The sequence below is a fragment of the Scomber japonicus genome, chromosome 2, assembly GCF_027409825.1.
Source record: "Scomber japonicus isolate fScoJap1 chromosome 2, fScoJap1.pri, whole genome shotgun sequence".
NCBI classification, from domain to species: Eukaryota; Metazoa; Chordata; class Actinopteri; order Scombriformes; family Scombridae; genus Scomber; species Scomber japonicus.
Window position 1 is genome coordinate 16758347 of NC_070579.1, and position 25140 is coordinate 16783486.

The 25140-nt window shown below is 38.7% G+C and overlaps 1 protein-coding gene across 1 annotated transcript; it reads left to right on the forward strand.

Moving 5' to 3' along the window:
- The first annotated feature begins 1079 nt into the window (after nt 1–1079).
- zgc:154142 (uncharacterized protein LOC555481 homolog) lies at nt 1080–25060 on the forward strand. The gene is made up of 25 exons (XM_053326275.1): nt 1080–1224; nt 4552–4682; nt 5706–5799; nt 5992–6132; nt 6345–6442; nt 8488–8614; nt 8997–9197; nt 9988–10200; nt 12539–12679; nt 13624–13869; nt 14522–14707; nt 16262–16371; nt 17944–18044; nt 19277–19554; nt 19766–19929; nt 20054–20237; nt 20342–20560; nt 21514–21648; nt 21836–22057; nt 22163–22345; nt 22599–22711; nt 22807–22901; nt 23030–23319; nt 24217–24377; nt 24863–25060. Exons 1-25 carry the CDS (start codon nt 1080–1082, stop codon nt 25058–25060), a joined length of 4176 nt encoding a protein of 1391 aa, XP_053182250.1.
- The last annotated feature ends 80 nt before the right edge of the window (nt 25061–25140 follow it).

Here is a 25140-nt window from a genome sequence, read left to right on the forward strand (position 1 = left end):
TTTCTTGGAATAAAAGTACATAAACACTGGCATCAACTCAAGTGTGAACCCTAGGATTGCTTTAAGCCAAATCCACGAAAGAAAAAAACTAATTGGTGTCTTCTGTGGTGTCTACAGTCCCCATAATCCCTGGTCAAGTTCTATAGCTCATTTTAATGCGTTGACTATCAATAAATGTCATGCTTATAGCAAACGATAAATACAAGATTAATTTATCAGTTTTTAATGTAATGAATTTGCTGCTTTCAGCTTAGAAAATGCTCAGTTGTGAGAAACTAAAATAAAAGACAGAGCACCTTATATCCAAACTTTCCAAAGAGGAAAAACTGCCTGAGGGTTAGGGTTTTTAAAAAGCTGTTTACAGGTTTAAAGGTTAATTTTAAGGTGTAGTGTGTAGGATTTAGTGTCATCTAGTGGTGATCTTGCAGACTGCAACCAAAGGCTATGGTAGCTGCGAAATTTGCAAAAAATGTGAGCCAGGTCTGTCTGTTCTGGGTTACCTATGGTGGTGCAACATGGTGGGCTTCATCGAAGACGACCTGCTGCCTATGTAGATATAAAGGGCTCATTCTAAGGCAATTAGCACACAATTAATCTGTCAGGTGATTATACACAAATTCATTCAAAAATGAATTGTCATTGTCAAGTCTGGGTTATAACCCAGGACCAGCTAAGCCTTTTCCCTTATGTTTTGTGCTTTGTGCTTCAAACTATTTGTTTATTGATACTGAAAGGTCAGAGTCAAAGAAAGGCAAGAGTCAGTGTTAAAAATTCTGGGCCACAGGTGAGCAATTTATCTTTGCACCTTCTGTTTCAGGGCCCTTGGAAGATTATCACCTAATCATTAATCCTAATCATCCTTTGCTATAGACACCAAGCATCAATACTCATTATCTCACAGTTCTGATACTATATGATTTATGGCTCTGTAACAGGCAGGCTTGCATGCTGAAATACCACATGTGAGGGAGCTCAAGGTTCATCTGCACTATCAAAGTTCAGATACCCTTGAGTTGGTAATAAGTCAGTGAATTGTTGGATGAGGCACAGTCTGGTGCATCTCCTCAGCTGTGAGGAAAATGGAGAAGAGCCATGATCGCTCCAGGGGCTTGAGCACCCTGGAGAAGTGCCTGATATTTCTCTTTGTGGCCATGACCGGCGCCTGCATCGGCCTCGTAGTCATCTACTTCACGGACAAATCTGATGCTTCTGCTCATACAGAAGGTGAGAATTGTACTCTGCTTCAATAGCCATGTGTATCTCCAGTACTATCCTTAAAAACACACTGCAAAACTAATTCTATCTGTTATGGTTATTTGCTTACAGTTCCTCTCAGATAAGAAAAAATCAGACAAACCAAACTGAACAATACACTCAAACCTCTGGAGATTTACATCCAGACACACTGTGTAGGAAATTAAACAAGACAAAACAGAGACAATTGGAAATACATCAAAAAATCCAAACTAAGGGCGTTCAGATGCAACTGCGTCACTGAAAAGCATGTCGTCAACTTGGACCTGCAGTCTATTTTTGATCAAATGTCACTGTCACTGATCATTCACTGTCAGTTTAACTGCAGGAGGTGATTTAAACTTGACAAGGTGGCAAATGCCATCTGCATGGAAAGTTTTTTTATGACCAATTTATTATTATTTTTGGTTAATTTTACATCATGTGAATGGGACAAGCATGTAGTAATACACCTGATTGACAGATATGTACAGAAGAAGAAAAAAAAAAGAAGAAAATGGAGATTTTAAATTGAAATTTGAGTGTCAATTAACCAAAATTAACTAATACTAATGCTGCCAAGAATTGCCAAGAATTGTGTTTTTTGTAAAATATCTAAAATATTTCCTTGAACTTGAAAAATGTTTTGACTAAAAATCAATATTAAAAATACAAACCTCTCGTGATCTAAATAAGAGATATGAGTTAGGATTGTGCCTACTTACCATGTCAGTCTGAGTCTTCATAAAGACTGAGGACAATATTCCAGGTTTTGTTGTTAAAACTGAGTTAAAATAGTTTAAATTAATAAATAAATAAAAACCGGCACTATACAAACCAAAGTAAGATAAGATGTGTCCTTGACAACATTCAAGGGGCATAGGTTGCATTTAGAAATCCCAAGACCTTGGCAGGTGGAGATCTCTGATTGTCTGTAGCCTAGCTCTTGGGGAAAAAAAACAAATCATGCAAACACCTCAGACAAAGAAATCCATTGTTGGCATTTTTCTCAGATTTATCTTCACATTCTCCTTTTTTGATCCTGAGAAAATTAAAATCCACAACATGTAAGGGAGGACAACCAAAAGTTAGAAGTACTTTAATACATTTACATTGTTACATTTATGCCAGGTTCCTGTAAGCAAAATGTCACTTTCATTTTATAGTAATAATGTATGTATCATCAATCTCCCTGAGAGAAATGGCCCTACATGTGCCACACCTGCACTATTTAATATAAAACATCAAGGTCCCACTCTGCTTCTCCTTCATCTCTTGCCCATGTGCCATTTGTCATTTAGGAAGCCCATTATTTACTTTGGCCTTACGCAGGAGAAAACATGACTTCCTCAATCTTGGAAATTGATGTGGGTGAATTGTTTTGTGTTTGCATGGGAGGAGCAAAGTGGTGAAATGAATATCAGATGAGCCAATTTGCTTTTAACATTACAAGTCATCAGAGTCTTCTGAACATCTGAATAAATGTCCTTGTGACAAGTGTATTGGCAGATAAGACGTGCTCTGAAGAGTGAGGACTGTTACTGCCACTTATTACATATCACACACACAGTTTCACTGTGGGATCTCCATCATGGTATTAAATAAGAAAAAGCTATCCATCTTCATGAAATGCATTAAAAGGGTCATTGCCCACAAAATTAGAGGGTTTGTCTTACATAACAGGAGAACAATGTGATTATGTTGACAGTAATGCTCAGCCTAAATGAAACAATATAGTCCTAGTTTTGTGCTGTTAAACACAGCTGTGCTCCAGACTCCTAACAGAAGCTGCTACTGCCACGGGGGAAAGCGTGCTGCTGCAGCAGATGATGACATACTGTATAATCAATGTTACCAAGGCTTCTCAATTGATTTTAATCCAGCACTGCAGCTACCAGAAGGTGTTTTTTAATCATTGGAATTTCATAGTACACATTTCCCCTCTTAACTTTCAGTCTCGTTATTTGTACATAATAAGAAATTTAATAAAAACATCTCAAATTTTGTGCAGCTGATGTGTCTGTTGGAGCCAATAAAAACAGAAATTATATGATCCTTTTGATGTGTACTGAGTAAACAACACTTAATAGCTTACAGTAAATCAGTTTTGAGTTTCCTAAAGATTATGTACAAAAAAGTTTAGTATATGATTAAGTTTGCTTCATACTAATTGAGCTAGTCTACCAAAAGTCAAACAATACAAAAAAGAGAGAGTAAATTAAACTAAATTTAAAAGGAAAAGAAGACCTCAAAGGGCACATTTACATTAACACTATACAAGAGTGCAATATTTGATTACAATATTTTCACTTTTGGGGTCACTTTTTTCAGTTCGCTGCTTAGTTTTTCAGTTCTGACACACAAAGCTGTCATGTGAACAGTTGTAACAGGACTGCATCCCCATTGGCTAATTACCTCAGGAGGGACAGGTCAGTGAAGTGCAACAAGTAGCAGACTTCTATTCATTTTGCTCACCAACTTGCAACTTGCAATCCTTTCTTTGGCAAATATTAGTAATTATAAATAACAGAGTAAAGGGAATCTCTTGTGTTTCAGGTGGAGGGTGGTGCTCTCAGAATTCAATTAAGCATTTTATCCAGGTGAAAAATTCTGACACTTTGTTGCTCTGGTCTGAAAAAGTTAAATACCCTCCTCCATATGCAGAATAGTGTCTCATTGGTTCTCATTCACCTCCCTTTTTGAATGAGTGTGTCTCCCGTTTGCACCTGAAACTGAAAACACATGAGACTGCTTGAGTGAGTTGTGAGCTCCAATATTTTCTTTGGGTGCAGCCTATGAGAAGTGGTCCATTGAACTGTTTCTTATAACTATAGATAACCTTTAAATAATACAGGTTGGCTGGTGAATATACGAATTTAAAGAAAGTGTTGCAATGACATTACATTTCTATGTGATAACCTTACATTTGTTTTGGCCTTAATCAATTAAGCTAAAGATAACTGACTATTTGACAGGAAAGCATGACTATATGGGACCATGGGACCAGACACAGGATGTCCAATTAAGGTCAAAATAAACTGTTCATTGGCCACAAAGCTACAGTATATTGTTATTTATAATTATTAATAATACCCTGAGAAAAAATCCTGAAGATTCTTACCCTCTATGTGGATTGCCAGGAAATATACGTTTTACAATTTGTTGCACTTCTAGATTACTGAACTAACGCTCTGAAAGTTAACACTCACACGAGAGCTTTGTGTCAGAACTAAAAAAAACTAAGCAAATGGGTTTTATGTGGCTATTATTTCCAAAAAGACTCAGTAACAAGTGTCTCCTTTTGTCATACATTTCCAGGGCTAGACTCAGGCTGCAATGGACCTCAGGAGCTCACCGGAGAGTCAGGCACCTTCACCAGCTTTAACTACCCTAACAGCTACGCCAACGGGAAGAGCTGCACCTGGCACATCACCGTGGAACCTGGCAAGGTGACATCGACATGGACTTTAATTTTCTAAAATCTTATGTATTATGTCATGACATCACATAAATTAGGGCATGGTGTCATTTAGCAACTCTGGAAACAGGCTTAAGCTACTTTCCACTGACTTTCTTTTACTGTTCTCTTTTTAAACTGCCTCTCAATCTTTGATCAAAAAGAATGATAAACTGACTTTAGGAAATGTGCTTCAAATCTTACGCAACAAAAATGTTGAAAAGTATTTAAGTACAAAATAACTGAATGCTATGCCAAGTAACTTACTGGGACAAACTGATGAGTGAGTTAGTTTGTTAATTGACTGGGACAATGTGTCATAATGACAACATTATTGTTGTTTGTTATTAATGTTTTTCATTTCTATCTTTATCTCAGTTTATAGATCATGCAAAGAGTGCAGTTAAGTGTTTATATGTAGTACAAACAGAGTGTTGTGAAGGTCAGAAATAAATTCTTAAAAAACAAAAAACACACCCATCCTCAACAAAAATATGCAGATTTAAACAATATTACCCTAGTTTCTATTTCCGACAGGGTCCTTTAGAGTGTTCCTGTCTGGAGCCAAATCACTAGTAGAGTTTGTCAACTTGCTGTTGGGGAAAGTGTCTTATGTGAGGCCAAAGCAGTGTAGGACAGCTGGGAGAGATGCAGTGGCAGCCTCGCAGACAGATGGCTGTCTTGTCTCCTTCATTCTCCTCAGCTCTTCTCTCCACCCACAGGAGAGAAAAATACCCGAAGCTAAATCCTTGATTCTTCTCTCTGTTGTAGCATGCCTGTCTTCCTGTCTGCAGTAGCTGCTTTTCTCCATCTCTCTGCATATCTGTCTCTTCCTGTTGCTGTCTTCAAACACACATAAACATGCATAGAAAGGGGTGTGCATGCAGAGACACATGCACATACTCACATTTCACACTGAGAACAATTGCCTCTCCCTGTCAGTGGCCCATCTCGCTTATCGACTTCTTTGTTTTAAAAAAGAAAGATGAAACACCTCTGCATGTTTCTCTTGCAGGTTATCCATCTGTGGTTTGAGGACTTTGCTTTAGAGGACACTCACATCTGCTCTGCAGACTCCGTCACACTACAAGATTCACTGGGAATCATTGGTAAAAAAATTACATTAATTCCACCATATTTGTGAAAGGGGGAAAAACATTTTTTAATATGGTGCAAATTCTTTTTTCTAGATAGAGAGAGATTGATATTGATATTCATAAACATACATACACACACTCACTGTATATAAATGTGTGACTCTGTATAACCTTGACCTATATATTTTTCAATATAATTGGTAGGGAAATACTGTGGCTACGAAAAACCAAAGCCGATGGTGTCAATGACAAACCGCCTGACTGTCTTCTTTGACACCAATGACAGAAAAACAGACCAAGGATTTAAGGCTCATTATAAAGCTGTGTCTCCAGAACTCACAGCAGGTAAGAGGATGAGTAAAAATACATTTTAGCAAGAATATTGTGTTTGACTGCCTTATAGTATTTGATTGACCTTAAAGCTGAATGTTGTCGGTATATGGGTGGTTGATGAACAGGGGTGGGGAAATGAAAATGGGGAGGGAGAGGGGGGTTGTATTGTGGGTATCCTTGAGGTGTGTGTTTGAAGCTGAAGTGCCCTCCATCCCTGCTGCCAGAAATAGCCGGAGCTGGTGGCTTTCTCCAAGGTGACCAAGGGGATCTGTTGACCCCCGGCTTCCCAGAGCAGAATTATGTGAACGCAGCATTATATCAGGTACTGCCATGCACGTGACCAAACACACACAATAAAAGCTTGAATGTGACAGCTTTATGGTAACATTCACTGCTGACCTTTATCTGAAGATGCAAGTTTGTAAAATGTACTGCACAGTGTACTACAGACCAGAGTATTCAACTCAGCATTGTAAACAGAATCTGTATCTGTCTTTTTTATCTTTAAGGATTTTTATCTTTAAAGATGTACTGCACAGTGTGCTACAGACCGGAGTATTCAATTCAGCATTGTAAACAGAATCTGTATCTGTCTTTTTTATCTTTAAAGATGCTGTATATGGATCATGTTGTAAATGAGAGTAAAAACTTGAAGCGATCCACAGAGAATTATAAACCATCTCTGTGGTTTCCCTCAGCTCTACGGAGCATTTTTAATATCAATATTAATATCAGTATAATTAATATATTCTCACTATTCTCATGGGAAGGCTTTGGCTCAGGATGTGAAGAGGGTCATCCTCTAATTAGAAGGTCAGTGGTTTGATCCCTGCCTCCTCTTGACCACATGTCAAAGTGTCCTTGTGCAATAAACTGAACCCCAGATTACTTGGCGTATGGCTGATTGAGCGGCAGAAACATTGTAAGGCACTTTGAATAAAAGTACTATGTAAATGCAGTCATATGTTCTCGTTAGCATGAGACAGACACAGTTGGCCACTGTTTTCAGTAAAAATACTCTGATAAACCTACTGTACGCAACCTATGCAGCACCAAACAGCAAACAAAGTTAGCAACTAGCTAGTGAATGTAATCAAGCATTTAGTCACCGATGTCAAATATTTCCGTCAGGACTCCAACAACAGAACTAAAAGGAGAGTGAATATTGGATTTATATATATCAGGTCACTCAGAAACATCCAGCGATAATGTTGCTCCATATCGGCTGAATGTATACAAAATCTTGGACATTTTTGGGACTAACTTTTCAGGAAGTAAAAATGGCAAGATTGTCAGCATTGAGCAACAGCCTGAAGGTTATTAGCCTAGCTAGGCATAAATATGGTAAGCACGGGGAAACAGCTAGCCTGGCTCTCTCTAAAGTTAAAACATATGCCTACCAGTATCTCTAAGCCTCACTAATAAACACATTTTATCTTGTTTGTGACTTCCTAGGGTATTGTAGCAAAGCCACCATTGTTGGTTGTTAAAACTAAATTAAAATCTAATTTTGGCACAGATACATTTCAGCTGGATTGGAGCTGTACACTTCTGTTTTCAACTGAAAGAGCTAAATTAAGCCATAAATGATGTGTCTAAAAGTCTACTGTAGCAGTGTAAGCAATAGTCTTAGAATAATGCAACAAGCCTTCCCATTCTGCCAACTTTGTGTTAATGTAGGTTGTTAAAAGTGGATCAGTTTAGATAGTGGAATAGATAAATCAGACTGTGAGTTTTAGTAAAAGTTTAATTACCAGAGAATTGAGCTGTTAATTGTACAAATGAACTGCAACTCAATACTTAAAAGATGTCAATAATATTTTGTGAATTCTATGAAAACACAAAGACATATTATGTTTATACAGTGCTTTAGTATTGATTATCATATGGTTTTCAACAAGTTTAGATCTCAGATTAGCATCTAAAAGTAAATTATTTAAATTATTAAAATCCATTAGCTATGGACTTCATGTTAACAGAATTTATAGTCTTGATCAGTGATTTATATCTCTAATTAAATCAGAGTAAGTTCCTATACTGTGTTTGGACGTGGAGTCATGTGGCAATGTTTGGCTGTCATCATGATTTAATCTTGCTTTAGCTTGATGGGTCAACATCTGTCCAAACAAGACCAGAGTCATTGATAAAATGATTTATGAGTAACAGTTTGTCAAAATGCAGTCCATGTTAAAACCTTGAAACTAGAGGCAGGAAAACAAGAGGAGTGATGCAGGTACATAAGTGATTCATCAATCATCGGATTGATTAAAGAATCATCTGATATAAACCCATGGTGGGTGAAGCCGTTTGCGTTATTTATGTTGTTTAAAATGATTGATGTGTGTATGTTTTTGTTTGTTGGATCAGTGGAGAATCACTGTGCCTGAAGGCCAGAGGGTTCGACTGACATTCACCTTCTTTGACCTGGTGCCTGAGGTCTGTGGAGACTTTATTCAGGTGTATGATGGCTACAAGGCTGGCTCTTCTCTATTAGGTGAGATGACATGTTTCCAGTATGCAGTGAGGGATACAAGATGACGATAAAAAAGGGATTTTAAAGCACACCACAACATTTTCAGACATCAGTGCAGTTTATTTCAAAGTGCTATTACAAGGCAATAGGAAATGTTAGAATATCAGAATAGACTGTAGGCTTTGTTCAGCACAATGTCAACTACATGAACCCATGAATAAAAGTAAATGTTTGAGTAGTTGCACAATGAGAAAATGTTCTCAAGTCTGCATAAACTTCATTATATGTATATTTATAATAGTACAGGGGAACCGCTGATGCACTGCTCCCTTTCAGTTGTCTAAAAACTGAAATATTAGGATGTTGCCACTTTTTGAAAATACTGACCTATTATCCATTAAAGGTAAATTCTGCGGTGGGACAATGCCAAACCCAGTGGAGTCCAGCTCCAACACGATGCTGGTCCGCTTCAAAACGGACAACAGTTTGACTTCTAAAGGATTCAGAGCAACCTACACAAAGTCCAGCCTTCCACCTGTTATTGTTACCACCACCACATCCAGACCCCACACTACACAAACCCTTCCACCTACCACATCTTCTGGTAAGCAATCTCTCCAAACCCTGAGCTCTTAATTAAAACTGTAAACTGGGATCCATATTTACTAAATACTAATAAATCCCCTGAATCAATTGACTTTTTGAGCAAAGGCACCATTCTCTGTATGTCTCCATTTTGATTTTAATTGAAACATACAACATAAATATATGTGATTCCCTCACCAACAGATAACAGCATCAATGTCGATGCTACTCAACCAGCTTCCCGAGAACATTGGCCATCACAATTGATTTTTCTAGCTGGCTTCAGGACAGTTTTATCAGGGTTATCCTGCCAAACTGTAATAATTTACCTCCTGAAAGTTAATAATGATGTACAATAAACTATAATATCATGATCTTTGAGGTTCCTGGCCAATGAGAGCTCCTTGCTGTCCTGCTTCGTCTGCAGTTTCCTTGCTTTGATCAGGTGACGGCTTCCAGATAACGATTAATGCAAGTTGCTCTCTGCGTAGGAGTGGGGAGCTCCCCCATGAGGTTTATCTATTCATCACTGTATTAAAGCTATTGGTAGACAGAGCGGTTCTCTCCAGTGGCCAATTAAGGTACTTCATAATGAACTGGTTCATTAGGCAGTTTTGTATCCAAGTAAGCTGGTTCTCATCAACTGATGAAAAAGAAAAAGAATAAACTTAATTAAATGGATCTTAGAATGCACAGAAACCCCAATATTTGATCCAGTTTCCCTTCTTCTAAAGACAATCCCTATAATAAAGTGTAAATATGATGAAATCTTGTTTTCTAACATTACTTCCTGCACTGTTATTGGGCAGGAGGTGGTACAGTGATCCTCAGTGGGCGTAAAGGAGTGATCCAGTCTGAAGGTTACCCAAATTCATATCCTTCTCATCTGAAAAGTTCCTGGAAGATAACTGTGCCCAGAGGATTCAGGGTTAAACTGCACATCACCGACTTGGCCATCACAGGAGAGACTGGACAATGCAAGGAGGACAAACTGATCATCTCAGATGATTACAGCACACTAGGTGAACCAATTTTTTTCTGTTTGTGTTTTTTAAATGTTTTAATTAACTACAATTGATGTTTTCCTCATTTGACATTCTGTATATTTGTGTGCCCTTAACTTACTGTTTTAAGTCCCCAAATGCATCTGAAATCATCTTAGAATATCTTTTCTGCTTTTGCTTTATCAGCCATTTTTGTCTTTGTGTTGCCAGACTAGCAGCCACTGTGGAGTAACGGTTATAAACTCCTCTACTTGTGTTTCAAAATTATGTGGTGAGGCACCAAGATGAAAATGGCAAACAAGCAACCCCGCTAGGAATTCACTGTGTCATTAAATATGAGGACTTTGGCTTGTGTTTGGTGCACTTTGCTAGGATAACAGCTCTGGTACAGCAGTATAGTTCAATATCTGTCCCCTGCTGTAAAACTGTTGATTAGGATCTTCCTTGCAAAGTGCCCATTAAACTATAAATTATGTCCTGTTATTATTCACCTCAGTGGCGGCAGTGAGGCTGATACAGCTTTATCTATTGCTGACTTCTCAAGGACTAAAGCACTGAGGTGCAAGCATACACCCGCTGTGAAACACGCACAAATAAGTGATGAGAGTGTTTTAAGGCTGTGTCTTGTTAGTTTGAGAGCAAGCAAAGGTCTCAAGATGTTGCAAAAAGCTTCAAAGATCCATAACGTGAGACTATGTAACTTAGAAAAGAAGATATAATACATTCTTCCATTTATGAATTAAAAACTTAAAGGGGACATATTATGCACATTTAGGGGTTTATATTTTTAATTTGAGGTTTTTATGGTAATATCTCTGCATGATTTGCCATTTTTCCTTTTCTTAACTAATACAGAGCTTTATGCATATGTTATTTTACATATGTTAACCTCAAGTTTTGAAACTTGGACTTGAAACTTTGACCAGAAAATCACAAAAAGCCTAATATATGTCCTCTTCAAAATTCCTTAGCAATAAAATCTACAGTAATTAATTCAATGCTCTAAGGGGTTTGGCTGCTAGGACCTAACTTGGTATGACCAGTTGCTGTAGATATTTCTGTGTAACTGATATTAAGGAGTCAGTTTACTAACTTTTTTGTTTGTGATTTATTAATTAGAATTTATTTATTTATTTATTTTATATTTGGCAGTGAGATAGGAAACAAAAACTGAAGCAGCTTGAAAAGCACATCATAATGTAATATAAGTGTATCAGCAAGAGTTGTTGTCAATTTACTAACTGTATGATCCTTCTCTGTGCTTGTGCAACTGTTCGACATTTAAAGTGTGACACATAAAGTCACACTACAGTACTACAGTATGCATTTTTAATCCAATTGAAACAACTTCCTATAACGGGAATGAGCTGTAATGCTGGTACTCCTGATCCCACTGAGATCAACTCACCAGTCTGCAGGTTTCTGAATCATTTAAACTCTCAGCTTATGTTTTTGGTTTACTGGTCAATATGGTGAATGTTCAAACATAATATTCACAATATTGGACACACATTCTAGTGGTTAAAAGGTCACTCTGTGTTTACTGTATATTTAAGTTTGTTAACATTAGCATATAAATTTGATAAGCTAGTATATCAGGGCTGGGTTTTTCTTTCTACCCTCCTGCAGATCTAAAACTATTAAAGCAAAATAGAAATCTCTAATGTGTGAGAAGTGCAGGCCTGTGCAATAATTCAATATTATCATTTATTGGCTTTCAGTAAAATATTTCATTTTTTGCATGTTTTTGCATAGTATAGATATGTATTCCTAAATGAAAATGTAGTATAATACGCATCAATCATTAATGTCAAACTATGTGATCTATTACTGTTTATATTCTTAATTTACAGCCTGCTTACAGCTGCAGATTCACATGATAAATGCTCCTGATTGCTAAAACGTTATCCTCCGTCACCCAAAAATATTTTTTCATTAGAAGCTGATTTAGCTGCTTAACCTATTGCATTAATGAGCAACAGCATCTGGCATCACATTATATCTGTGCCCATGTTAGTTATCATTACTAGTTAATGCAGTCTTTTGTGTTCATTCGCTCTCATTAGGTAGGTACAGATTTAATTTGGTAACTGAGTTTGTTATTTGAATTTATAAGTAGCTGATGTACAATACTGAATAAAGTCGTCCTTTTTGGATCCACATCCATAAACCACTGATCACACCCTGACATACTCAGCCTCACAATAACACACACGTATATAGTATGGTGTATAAAATGCTTATTAACCCTTAATGTTTAGTTGCATTCTTTGAAGCTTCCCCTCATCCCTCACTCTGCTCTCTCCGTTTCCCTACATCTTTTACCACCTCTGTCCTTCCTCTCCCTCATTTTCAGGCACACACTGTGGCTACATCCTTCCTCCAGTGGTGGTCAGTGCCACTGACACAATGTCTGTCACCTTCCAGTCTGACAGTCGCCTCACAGACCGAGGATTCTCTGCCAAGTGGGAGGCTGTGTATCCTGAGGATGTTGCAGGTACTGAGGACTAATACACACACACCAATATGCACTTGTACACAACACACACACACACACACACACACACACACACACACAGGCACACACTCATACCTGAGGCAGCCATCGCTGCTGCAGCTCAGCACTTCATTAGGACTAACAATAAAACATTGCACCCCTCTGTCACATATTTATAAAAAAAGCAAAGTGCATAAGCAGTGTGAACTCAAAACACAGGTCAGAGTACAGTGAAGCATAAAACAAGATAAAGCCCCTTTATCTTTTTCTTTATCATGATTATTAGACAAGGAAATGACTTGTGACCCTACGTGCAGTGGAAGAAGTACTTAAAGGTGCAATGTGTAGTAGAATTTAGTGGCATCTAGTAGAACGGACGTATTACAAATTGAATATAATTATGTTTAAATTAGTGTATAATCCATGAAAATGTATAAAAATGAGCCCTTTATATTATCTACATAAGGAACAGGAACCGCAACCCAAAACGGACAAACTAGAAAGGATCTCTTGAATTTTTTCTTGCAAGTTTCATGCCACCATAGATTCTCCTACACACTTGGAGGTGGAATGGGAGGGGTATTCATTTAGTTGCAATCTGCAACCTCTCCACTAGATGCCGCTAAATCCTGCACACTAGTCCTTTAAGTAAAAGTGGCAATACAGAAGTACTTCATTACAACATAGTCCTGTATATTTTATGTAAATATAAATACCTATTGATTATCAGCTAAATGTGTATTAAAACTAAATAAATAAATAAATAGAATTGAATTTTACTCAAATAAGGATATAAGATACAAAAGTTAGCCTGCAGATCAAACTTCTTTATTATGAGTCCATGTTCACATGGTGTTGTGATGATTTTATATTTATATTTATTACAGGCAGACACTGTAACTCTCATACAGGAATCACACTGTCTTTCCCTCTTTGTGTCTCAGAAATCCAGGGCTGTGGAGGTTATTCCAAACAGGAAACAGGCGTTATCAAGTCTCAGAACTGGCCTATGAACTACAAGGCTAATGCTGAGTGCATGTGGAACATCCTGCTGCCTTTTGGGGAAAAAATCACACTGAACTTCACCCACTTTGACCTAGAAGGCAAAGATTTCTTGACGTCCAAATGCTATGATAACATAGTGGTCTACGACATCAATAGTTTGTCTAATAATCTGATTCAAAAGCACGGTAAGTTGGTTCCTAAAGTGTTGGTCTTAAAACTGTTGGTCAATTAAATTGTAAGACTCGGCCACAAATTGACAAATTGACAGTTTTAAAGCTAGGGGAGGGTACTGGTATTATATTAAAATAGACAACCTAACCTGGTACTGAATGTGGAATTTTATGGAGAGTTCAACTTTCAGTGAGGATCAATACAGTTTTAGAGCAACTAAATAATATTACATTCAGGTTTAAGTTCATTGGAGTTCAGTCCCAAACTATTCAGTTTCAACTTATGCTATACAGATTCAGTTATTCAAGTTAAGCAATACCAATCTAAATGATGTGATTCAAATTAATTTTTTATGTAATTATTCAAGTTGAGCAATTCAAATTCAAATATAAATGATTCAAATTCAGTTTCTAGTGACACATATTTCTGCCCATACATAACTGAACATGGGAATGCCCATCATATACTTCCATCATAACAGTTTATTACAAATGTATGACCAGAAAAATGTGAAACACAGTGTGGACCTGCTATCTCACTCTAAATACCTCCTGTCCTCCCATAAAAGACAAAAATTAGTCTATGGTGCATCTTAGTTAATAAAACAATGTATCTACACTGTTAAAAGTACTGTATACCTTCTCTAACACTTTTAATTGATTTTAGGTCCATTTTGTGGGACTAAGCTGCCTGGTATCATCCAGACAAAAGGCAACAGGCTGCTGATCCGCTTCCATTCAGACTTGTTTACTGAAGCCAAAGGCTTCAGGGCCTACTGGACCACAAACCCCAGCCTGCCTCCTCCTACTGAGCCGCCTGCTTTGCCCAACCCTTGGGACGAAATCCCCATAGGTGGAGTATCTGTCTCAGCTAAACACAGTTTGCTTACATTGGCATCACACAACATTTACATTAACTTCAAATACATTTAAAGTTACACTAGTCACTATTTGTCATATTAACAATAGATAAAATGATGATGGTGTAATATGAAAGGGAACTGCTCGTAGTGATGAACCCACTAATCATGCAGTTGACCTCAGCTCTCCGGAGCCCTCTAGCCTGTTTTAGTGATCATATGGCCAAACTAACCCTCCCTTTCTCTCATCAGCATTTCTAGTAGCAGCAGGCAGCTGTTTTCAGTCCAAAAGCTATGCTGGTTTCAACCTCTTAAATTTGAGGATTTGTTTATTTTCTTTGTTACATAATCACTGAAAGTAGGTTTGAGTTTTCAGACAAAACAAGTAATTTGGAGACATGGTATTAGCCTCTAGGAAAGTATAATGAGCATTTTTTCTTTTTACATGTTTTTTGAACATTTTATTCCTTTATTACTGAGTTGTCGCTACAAAAATGAAATGAAATGAGGGTCCTAAGCTGGACTGAAACCTATGAATAGTTTAAAATTATGATGATGTAGGCTTTACATTTGATATTCTAGGTTTTTTTATTTACACGTTGAAACCATGTCATATTGTACACTGTCTTCAGGTTAGTAGAGCAGTATTTTCCTATCACCGATCATAATAACCAACATCTGGTTTCAAAACTGCTCCTTGGAAGCTGTACAGAGACCTGCACTATATTCAACTGATTCCTCCCATCCTCACCTTTTCTTCACACACCCCTATCTTCTCTTTGCTGCACCCAGGTGTGTAGCAAAGCAAGGTGATTTGGTGTGCTGAGAACACAATGTGAAGTGGCCTAGCGCTTCGCTCTCCTTCCAAGCTGGCTGTCACCCAATCCCCATTCTTCACCCATCGATGAGCCCCAGGTGGCCCAGGCCCAAGCCAAGCCAATTGCTGAAATAGAGTTATATAGATGGACTCTGTTGCCTTTTTTTCCTTTCCCCTCACCTAGGCTCAGACCAGAAGTGCCCTATGCGTTTAGATGAAGGAAGGAAAGACAGAGTGAGAGGAATGAAAAGAGCTGAAAGGAGAACATGTTGGATACGAGAAACAGTTTAATGCCAGCTCTTTGGATGACTGAAGGACATTAACATCTTTGTATGTGCTGCTGTTGTGATGTTGAGTTTGGCCTGCAAGTTATGATTCCTCAAATCCGTTTCAGGACTTATTTTTTGTTTTCAGCAAGATCACGAAGATATTCTGAATAGAGGACTGCAAACTAGCAGATTAGAGAAAGCCAAAAAGAGAGAGACACAGTTCACTATAGCCAGCATTGTCAACTTGGTGTGATTGGAAAATTATTTTAAAAACATGCATCAGAGTGCCAGAACCAGTGATCGAAAGCCACTTCCCTCCAACATGCAGGCTTATCTGTTAGCTGCAGACATGTACTGTATATTCAGGCTTTGTTTATACACACACAAACCACAAACAAATTCACAGAAGCACAGAAAACCACACACATGATAGATTAAAGTGGTTTCCTTTCATTTTCTAGACTGGCCCAGTCCATGTGGGAAACCAGCCATTCCTCCTACTGTTGTGTCACGCATTGTGAATGGAGAACCAGCTAAACCACACTCCTGGCCCTGGCAAGTGTCCATGCAGGTGAGAGACTCCTCTAATGAACACTGGGAATTCACATGAAGATAAAACACATTTCATGAGAACTTGCTGTGATTTCAAAAGGAAAGAAACATTTAACCACTTAACGCACGCTGTTCCGTCTATGGAACGGGACGGATGTTAGGAGGTAGCCACAAGTTCTTCTGAAGGTTTTAAACACCAACCCTTAAACATATATATTCATGCCGTACATCGTTGGAAAGCTTAGATTGTCCTGATTCATTCAAGACCACTCACGAATTATATGGTTGCTCACAGCCGTAATAGTATTAGCGATTAGCTCGGCTAGCCCCTGAGCTAAGTAAGAAAAGCTATAATGCTACATACCTTCAAAGTCTTCCCTTTATCCACAACGATCATCTTATGACTCAGCACTCTCTGTACAGCTCGCCAAATATCCATTCTTGTGAAATATGAAATCCGTTTCCAAAAAACCGGAATATTTTCCTCAATATGTCCATGTATTTAGTCCAACACGTAACGTAATAACACAAATAACAAACCATAGGCTGTAGGCCTACGGTCAGTTTACGTCATTTCCTGAACTGCACGTCCATCTCAGAGTACACGTGACTAGATGTAAATATATGTATATGTAAATATTCGGTGAAATGAAGTTGATAACCTTTTAGCCAATAGTCTGAGATTTCCAACGGTGCATGACACTAAGCTATTAAGGTTGGCTGTCCATAAACAAACTCCAAGCGTAACCGGCGTGTGCCCGGTGCGTAAAAGAGTTGAATATATCATTACGCACTCGGCATTTTGGTACACGGTTGGTTCTTCTTCGACTTGACATATGACTTATACCAAAATAAACAGATAGATAGATAGATAGATAGATAGATAGATAGATATGGCCAAACCAAAAAATATGGTTATATGTAATAATAAGAATAATAATAATAATAATAATAATAATAATAATAATATGGCGTCAGCTTTCATTAGAGATTTTGATTGTAGGCAAAGGGGATGTGAATTTATAGGTGTTTGATTGTGGTTATACAGCTTTGGTAACCAAGTGTCCATTTGGAGTCTCCAAAAAGGACCTGAGGAAAACGCATGGACATACCTGTTGAAAAATAATTCAGAAAAAGTCATCTTTTGGTCTTTTGACTCCAAATTTGGACTGCATGAAGCCAAGACATGTGGCTGTGACCTCATTGTATATCCCGCTGAGAGGTCCCTGAATGTCTGTACACATGTCATTGTAAAGGCAAACCTATGGGCGAGTAAACAACCCCATCATTGTAACCTCTGCCACTCTTTGTCAGTAAGTCACAGAATCACACAGACACGTTTACAAGAATCCTGAGAGTGTTTCCTTTCCAATGATACCAGACACATCTCTGAGTCTCAAACTATGTGGGATCTGTGCTGCTCACAACTTGGGCATGTCGTTTAGGCTAACAGCATAAAAAACAGGGGCGTGTGTTAAGTGGTTAAATAAAAGCAAATATTAAGAAGGAATGGGATTCAAGGGACAAATTCAGATAAAGTGAGACTTGCAGAGTTATAGTTGAAAGTCTTGTCTGTGTGCATTTTTTTCAGGTCTGGCCAGCCAGTCGCCCAGAACCAACATTTTTCCATACCTGCGGTGGTACACTTATTCATAAGAACTGGGTACTTACAGCTGCCCACTGCTTCATAAAGTGAGTGCTCTGTAGGGCTGTGACTAACCTAGTTTCAGTATCGATTCATCCACTGGTTTTTTATCACTTTGCCTGTAAGGTCAGAAAATGTTTTTTAAAAATTCCTGTTTCTAAAAGCCCAAAGAGAAAGTCTTTAAATGTCTTGTTTTGTCTGATCAATGTCCAAAATATTCCAAGATATTCAGTTTATCATGTAGGACATGAGATCTTTTTAGGCGTTTTTCTTTAAAAAGTGAGTCAAACATTTATGAATCAACTCGATTAAAAAAATTGGTTGCAATTGACGAATTGACTGTTCGTTGCAGCTCCAGAGCTCTGATCAAAAGGAACATGCCTCATGACATTATTCATTTTCAAAACTGGAGATAGTTCAGTCCTCTGTGGTTTCATGCTCCACATATCAGGAACAAACTCCCTGAAAACTGAAGGTCTGCTGCAGCTCTCAGTTCTTTTAAAATCAAGGCTGAAAACTTTTCTGTTTGCTGCTGCCTTTGATTAAATCAAATAATTATTACATTTCTTACACTGCACTTTTATTCTTGTATTTTTTTTACTGCTTTTATTCTATTTTAGCTTATTTTTGTTTTCTATTCTCTTAACTCTTTAATTACTGTCTTAATTGTATTTTAATGTCTTTTTCAATTCTTTTGCACTCTGTCTGGATGCTTTTAATGTTTCACTCTGAATTGCCTTGTTGCTGAAATGTCTATAAATAAACTTGCCTTGCCTTTTAATGTTACAGGAAGTTTTTATCAAACTTCCTGGAGGCCCATTTGTGTAATCTTAAAAGGCAGTTATTGGCGTCTGTGGCCTGTGCTTTTTACCTCGGGCTTATTACAGTGTCAGAGCAATGTCTTCTTAGAGACGCCTCGCCGCCTTGGCTAATGGTCGACAGTGCCTTTTGCAGACATGCTGGTGCACTGTGGAGCCTGAATACTGTATATTTTCTGCTGTGAGCCTGAACAGGATGTCTATAAGGTTATATGTCACAGAGGTGTGGTGTGTACAGTAAAAATGTGTTTGTTTCTGTAAAAACTAGAATTCCCACATTGGAAACAAATTCTCCACTGTCACTGCTCAATATAAGCTAACAGGATCAGCTTATATTGAGCAGTGATAGTGACAAAACTGTATTGTACACTAAAGGGTTTTTTTATGTCATATTATTGCAAGACAATAAAGTGAAAGAGTCAAAGCTTTATTACTTATGAATCTGCTGATTTCCTACCCAGCTATGCTGATGAGCTGCATCGCTGGCGCATGTGCCTCGGCAAACACAACCTGACCTACACAGAGCCGAGTGAACGCTGCTTCAATGTGTCTGGTATCTATCGCCATGAGGGCTTCAAGTATCCCACGGTGCCCACGGTGGAGTTTGACATTGCCCTGATCAGGCTGGATGGGGAAGTGACACCCAGTGCTCAGATCTCTTACGCCTGCCTTCCCTCTGAGGAGGAAATGCTACCTGGGGACAAAAAGTGCTATGCCACCGGCTGGGGAGATGAAACAGGTGCTGTTTCTGAGCCTCAGTTCTTTAAAACTGATTCTTAAAGAGAGACAATCACTCCTCATTATATGTTTATGCTTTTAAACATTCATTGTTACATAGTTTGCATGCCCTCTGCTGGATTAAATGTGCAAATACTTCTTGTTTTTATGCCCCCACCTGTGACAAGTAGAATGTTTTTGTAACCATTTAAATTGTTTTCTGTGATTATCAGGTGATTCACTGAATGCTAAAGTCGCAGAGACTCTTAACCAGGTGGCCCTGCCTGTTGTGCCGTATGACACCTGCAAGAGGATGGATTATTGGTGGTTCCAAGTCAAGACCTCCATGATCTGCTGTGGTTATACCCTGCCTGATGAGCTCAAATCTGTCTGTCAGGTAAAACAAGACCTATGAGAGTGTCTGGCTAATGTCAACAATGAGATGTACACACCTGAATACACAGACAGGATTTTGACAACATGCTCATGGTGTTCTTAATGTTGATTTATGACTTTGACAGGGAGATTCAGGTGGTCCTCTGGTGTGCCAGGATGCCCCCAATAGTCAATGGGAAGTTCATGGTATAACTAGCTTTGGTCCTATTGGATGTATTATGAATAAGAAGCCTTCCGTGTTCACCCGCTCCTCTGCCTACATCCCCTGGATCAAGAACGTCATACGCAGAGACATCTACAATGAGCACAGTATGATTCCAGCTGGTCTAAACTGACCCACTTTGCTCAAAATCTAAATATGGTACAAAGTCAGAATGCAGTGTTGGTTTTCACTCTCTGTGCTCTCTGTGTAGCATCTGGCTGTGGTGGGGCAAAGGACTTGACTGGCACACATGGCACTCTGTCCTCTATGGGTTACCCTGGCAGCTACAGCAACAAAGCCCGCTGCCAGTGGAACATCCAGGTGCCCGACGGCAAACTGGTCCATCTCCATTTCCACAATTTCTCCCTGGAGGAAAGTCAGCTGTGCATGAATGACAAAGTCAGCCTCACTGACAGTATAGGAAGTTTAGGTATGTAAATATCTGCGTTTTGCATCTTCCCGGTTGATGATGGATTTCCTGAGTCATTCTGTGATGTGATTACCCCCAAAGACTTCAGCATAACTATCTATTCTTATCTATTACAGTATATTAGTTGAGAATGGTATCTCAACATGTCTAACATTTAGAGGTCCAAATGCCATTATTTACCTCCATCTATAAATATTGTGATTTCAGTGAACTGTCTTCTTATTGATACAGTCCAAAAGTCTCCTGCTTGGCATTTACAGTATATTAGGGCAAACAACTTGAGAGGCTGATCCAAGGAAGACCTGGAACAAAAACATGTCCACATATTAAAGAACTAACATGCACAAACTAGGAAAGTATAAAAACTTACTGGAAAACATCTTATATTAAAATTAGGGAAGGAATTCAGTAAATTAATGTGTTAGTGTTTCAACTTTATATTGTGAATATAAATTAAGTTATTCAAATAAAATAAAAACATTGGTATGAATACTACAGTGAGGACTGGAGAAGCCTTTTTAGCCTGAACACCCAGACTCTATCGTCTACACAGTAAGGAATTAAAGTCCCCAACACTTTTAGACAAGTCACCAACCTCAATTCCTGTATACTGTATCAACAGGGAGAGTCAATGATTGGCCAAAAATGTGACTAAAATATTGCATTAGTGTTATGTGTGTGGTTTACCCATTAAGAAAAAATACACATATACACACACACACACACACACACACACACACACACACACACACACACACACACACACACACACACACACACACATATGTCTGCTTGATATGTCTCTTAAATGTTCGGCCATGTATGCATAATGTAAAACAGGACAGATAACTAACTGTTAATATATTTTTTAAATAATCATTAGGACAGTAGGTCCACAGATTTACAGATTTGCAAAAAACTCAGTCTCACTCTTCATGTTCATTTCACCTCAGGCACCTACTGCAGCCTATTACCCCCTCAAGACCTGGTGAGTGATGGGAACGCACTTCACATCAGCTTCTCCTCCAACGACAAGGTGGTGGACACAGGCTTCAAAGCCACGTGGAAGGTAGTGGACCCATCAGAGGGTAAGACAGGAGGAAAGAGTGCCTGACAAGACACCGAGGGAATAACCTCCAGTCAAGACAAATTTTTATTCCGTCATGATCTAACCTCACGGTCTATTTTCTTTTTTGTTTCTCCTTTCCTTTTCTCTCATTTTTCCTCTTGTCCACACACACACACACACACACACACACACACACACACAAACAGCTCCTTGTGGTGGACATTTCAGCAGTTCTCAGGGTGAAATCACCTCTCCTAACTGGCCCAATGACTACAACTCTCAGTCTGTGTGCACATGGCGCATCAACATTCCTTCAGCAAAAAGTATCCATGTGGCCTTCACTCACTTTGAGCTGCAAGCTGTAAACATGTTAGGAAACTGCGTGGACTATGTGGAGATCTTCAATGGAGAAAGCATGACATCGCTAGGTTGAATATTTTACTACAAATTCTCATTTCCATCTTGAGATCAGTTGTTTTTAAAGTATTTTCTGTTCAATCAGTATCAGTATTTTTGTTTTGTTTTCTGTACAGGACGTTTCTGTGGTTTTGCCCCTCCACCCAAACTTGACATTTCAAGCAACACAGTCATCGTTCGCTTCCTTAGTAACAGTGCCAATCAGCAGATGGGTTTCCGTGGTTACTGGACCGTTAATGCCGGAATTATCCCAACTTTACCTCCTCCACTTCCAAACCCATGGGACAACATCACTATCAGTAAGTGCAAGCCTAGCCCAACACATAGCACCCCTATCTCATGTGTTGTGTTGTCATGTGGAACTTCACAGTTTCACAGTCTGGTTTCACTTCTCTCAAATGAAAATTGTTACAGGATCTGAACCTGGATCACCCAATGTCTGATTTTTAAACTTTGCCATGGCCTATATCTGTATAAATGCAGGTTAAATTAATAGATAAGTGACTGCACTACAGAGCTTGTTTATTTGAATTGTACATTTTCTCATCCCAGCCTGGCCAGAAAATTGTGGAAATCCAGCAGTGACACCTAGCACAGCCACAATGAGGGTGGTTAATGGAGTAGAGGCAGTCCCCCACTCCTGGCCCTGGCAAGTCTCCATGCAGGTACAGTCAACTCCTGCTTCTCTGTGTGCTGACTGACTAACAGTGATAGGCGAGAGCTTTTTTCCTTAAAATGTATTTTATTTTTTCTTCCCCAGGCTTCACCAATGTCTCCCATACCTTACATGCACGGTTGTGGAGGTTCTTTGATTCACAAGGAATGGGTCCTAACTGCTGCTCACTGTTTCATGTTGTAAGATGCCACATGCCACGTTAAAAACACAGTTTTTTATAAGCAGCTCTTAGAAACACACATTTTTCACAGCCTTAGGGGAACGTAAAACAAGTTCTAATTTTCTCTTTCATCCACCTGTTCTGCAGCCCACTGAATAGACCCTCCTTCTGGCGCATGTGTTTAGGGAAGCACCACATGAACTCCTCCATGGATGTTCCCTCAGCAGAGGCATGCTACAAGGTCGACGGTATCATCCGACATGAGGGGTTCGTCTACGAGCAGGATCGCAATGACATCAGCAATGACATAGCCCTGGTGCATTTGACTGAGCCCGTCAATATGACGAGAGAGATCAGCCCCATCTGTCTGCCCAAACCTGGTGCTGAGATGGCTGGTGGGACACCCTGCTTTGTTACGGGCTGGGGAGATGAGAAAGGTAGAAGTGATGATATATTTCAGGTTTTTTTTTAAAGAACTGCAGTTGCAATGTAACTGAACTAGATGTAACTGTAGTTATAGCTGTGATTGCTGCTTCTCAAAGTGAATCTCACGTATAACCCTGTTTTGTAAAATTAGGATTCCAGCTTTGTTGCCCCTTTTGTTCTGTACTTTTTATGTTTTCCTGTTTGTTTCATTTTAAAGGACAGGCTTACAATTTTTTAAGTCTGCTTTCAAACAACAGTCAGGTGCCCATATGAACGCAGAGGTTTTTCTCGCTTCAATCATTCCTCATGTTCATTCATTAACAAAAAGTGGGAATTAGACACTAAGAAGACAGTAACTTTTAAATATGTTGATTTGATATGAATAAATTGGACAGCTGAAGCTTCATATTAGCTTCAAATAAGCTTTTAAATACATTTTTACACTAAAGGAGGCTTTTGGATTCTGAGTCCCATCACTTGCATTGTAAGTGATTATGAAGGAATCTCTTAATGGTCAGTATGAACTGAAGGTATGATTACCACAAGAAGAACAAGTGTAAATATAAATATAAATATAAAAAATTGTGAACCTGTTCCTTAATTGAAATTTTGAACTGTTTCATATGTGTTAGGTTCAGTCTATAATAAGTATGCAACTTGAAAAACATGAACAACAAAAAGTAAACCTGATTTCTGCACTAAAAGTCATGTGAATGTTTACTAGTACAACAACTTTACATGCTCCACTAAAATCTTGCTATCAGGCATGTGCATGTTTTATTTAACAGCTCATACTTGCGGTAGCCTCGGCTTGATTACTAAAGATAACAGGTTTATCTAGGTGTAAATGTGTGTGTCTCTGTTACTATACCTTCTACAATATCATGTCCTTTCTATTTCTCTCTTAGGTAACCTGTTCCCCAAAGTGTCTGAGAAGCTAAATCAGGCAGCTCTCCCTATTGTTGACTTCCAAACCTGCAGTAAGCCTGCATACTGGTGGGACGTCCTCAGGCCCTCCATGATCTGTGCTGGCTATGAGTCCCCAGATGAGCTTAAGTCAGCCTGCCAGGTAAGAGGACGTATTCCACAAACAGTTACAAAATAAGTTTATTATAGAAAGAGGATGGATTTGGATGATGAAATTCCCTTCAAGCTTTTCTCACACATTATTAAACTACCTATTTTACACAGGATAAGTGTTTTATTATATAAGGCCTCTCATGATTGGATCATCTTTTATGTAACAGACTGCTTTGTTTGTGATCATTCAGCCTTGATTGCAAATGGCTGCTAGTTTGCAGGCATAATTGGACAAAAACATAGGAGCATTATTTGTTAGCTACAATGAGCCACTATGCAAGCAGGAACCTTGGAAGATTAGAAATTTAGAAGTGGGAAAAGTACTGCAGGCTTTTACTGACATTAGCCTCAAGAAAACTCGACGTACAATTTCCAGGGCAATGTGATGATGTTTAGTTGCTGTCAATGTCACCAATGCATCTTCTTACTCATGCAATAAATCTTTAACAAGTTATTTCTCCTGCTCTCTTGTAGGGTGACTCTGGCGGTCCTTTCGCATGCAAGGCTGATGCAGCAAGCAAAACCTGGGAGGTGCATGGTATTGTCAGTTTCGGACCTCAGGGCTGCATCAAAGACAAGAAACCCTCAGTTTTTACCCGCATCTCTGCCTTCAGTAACTGGATCGACCACAACATCAAGAAGTTCATGTATGAAAATGGCAAAACCAACTAAAGCTGATATCCATAACGTTTTGAATTTCATCTAAAATTTTTCCACTGCTACAGACTAAGTCATTGTACCTTATTATTTAG

Coding starts and splice junctions, on each gene's coding strand:
- zgc:154142 (XM_053326275.1), top strand. CDS start 1,080: ATGGAGAAGAGCCATGATCGCTCCAGGGGCTTGAGCACCCTGGAGAAG. Junction 6,133..6,344: donor GTCTCCAGAACTCACAGCAG/GTAAGAGGATGA, acceptor CCCTGCTGCCAG/AAATAGCCGGAGCTGGTGGC. Junction 22,346..22,598: donor ATGGGACAACATCACTATCA/GTAAGTGCAAGC, acceptor TTCTCATCCCAG/CCTGGCCAGAAAATTGTGGA.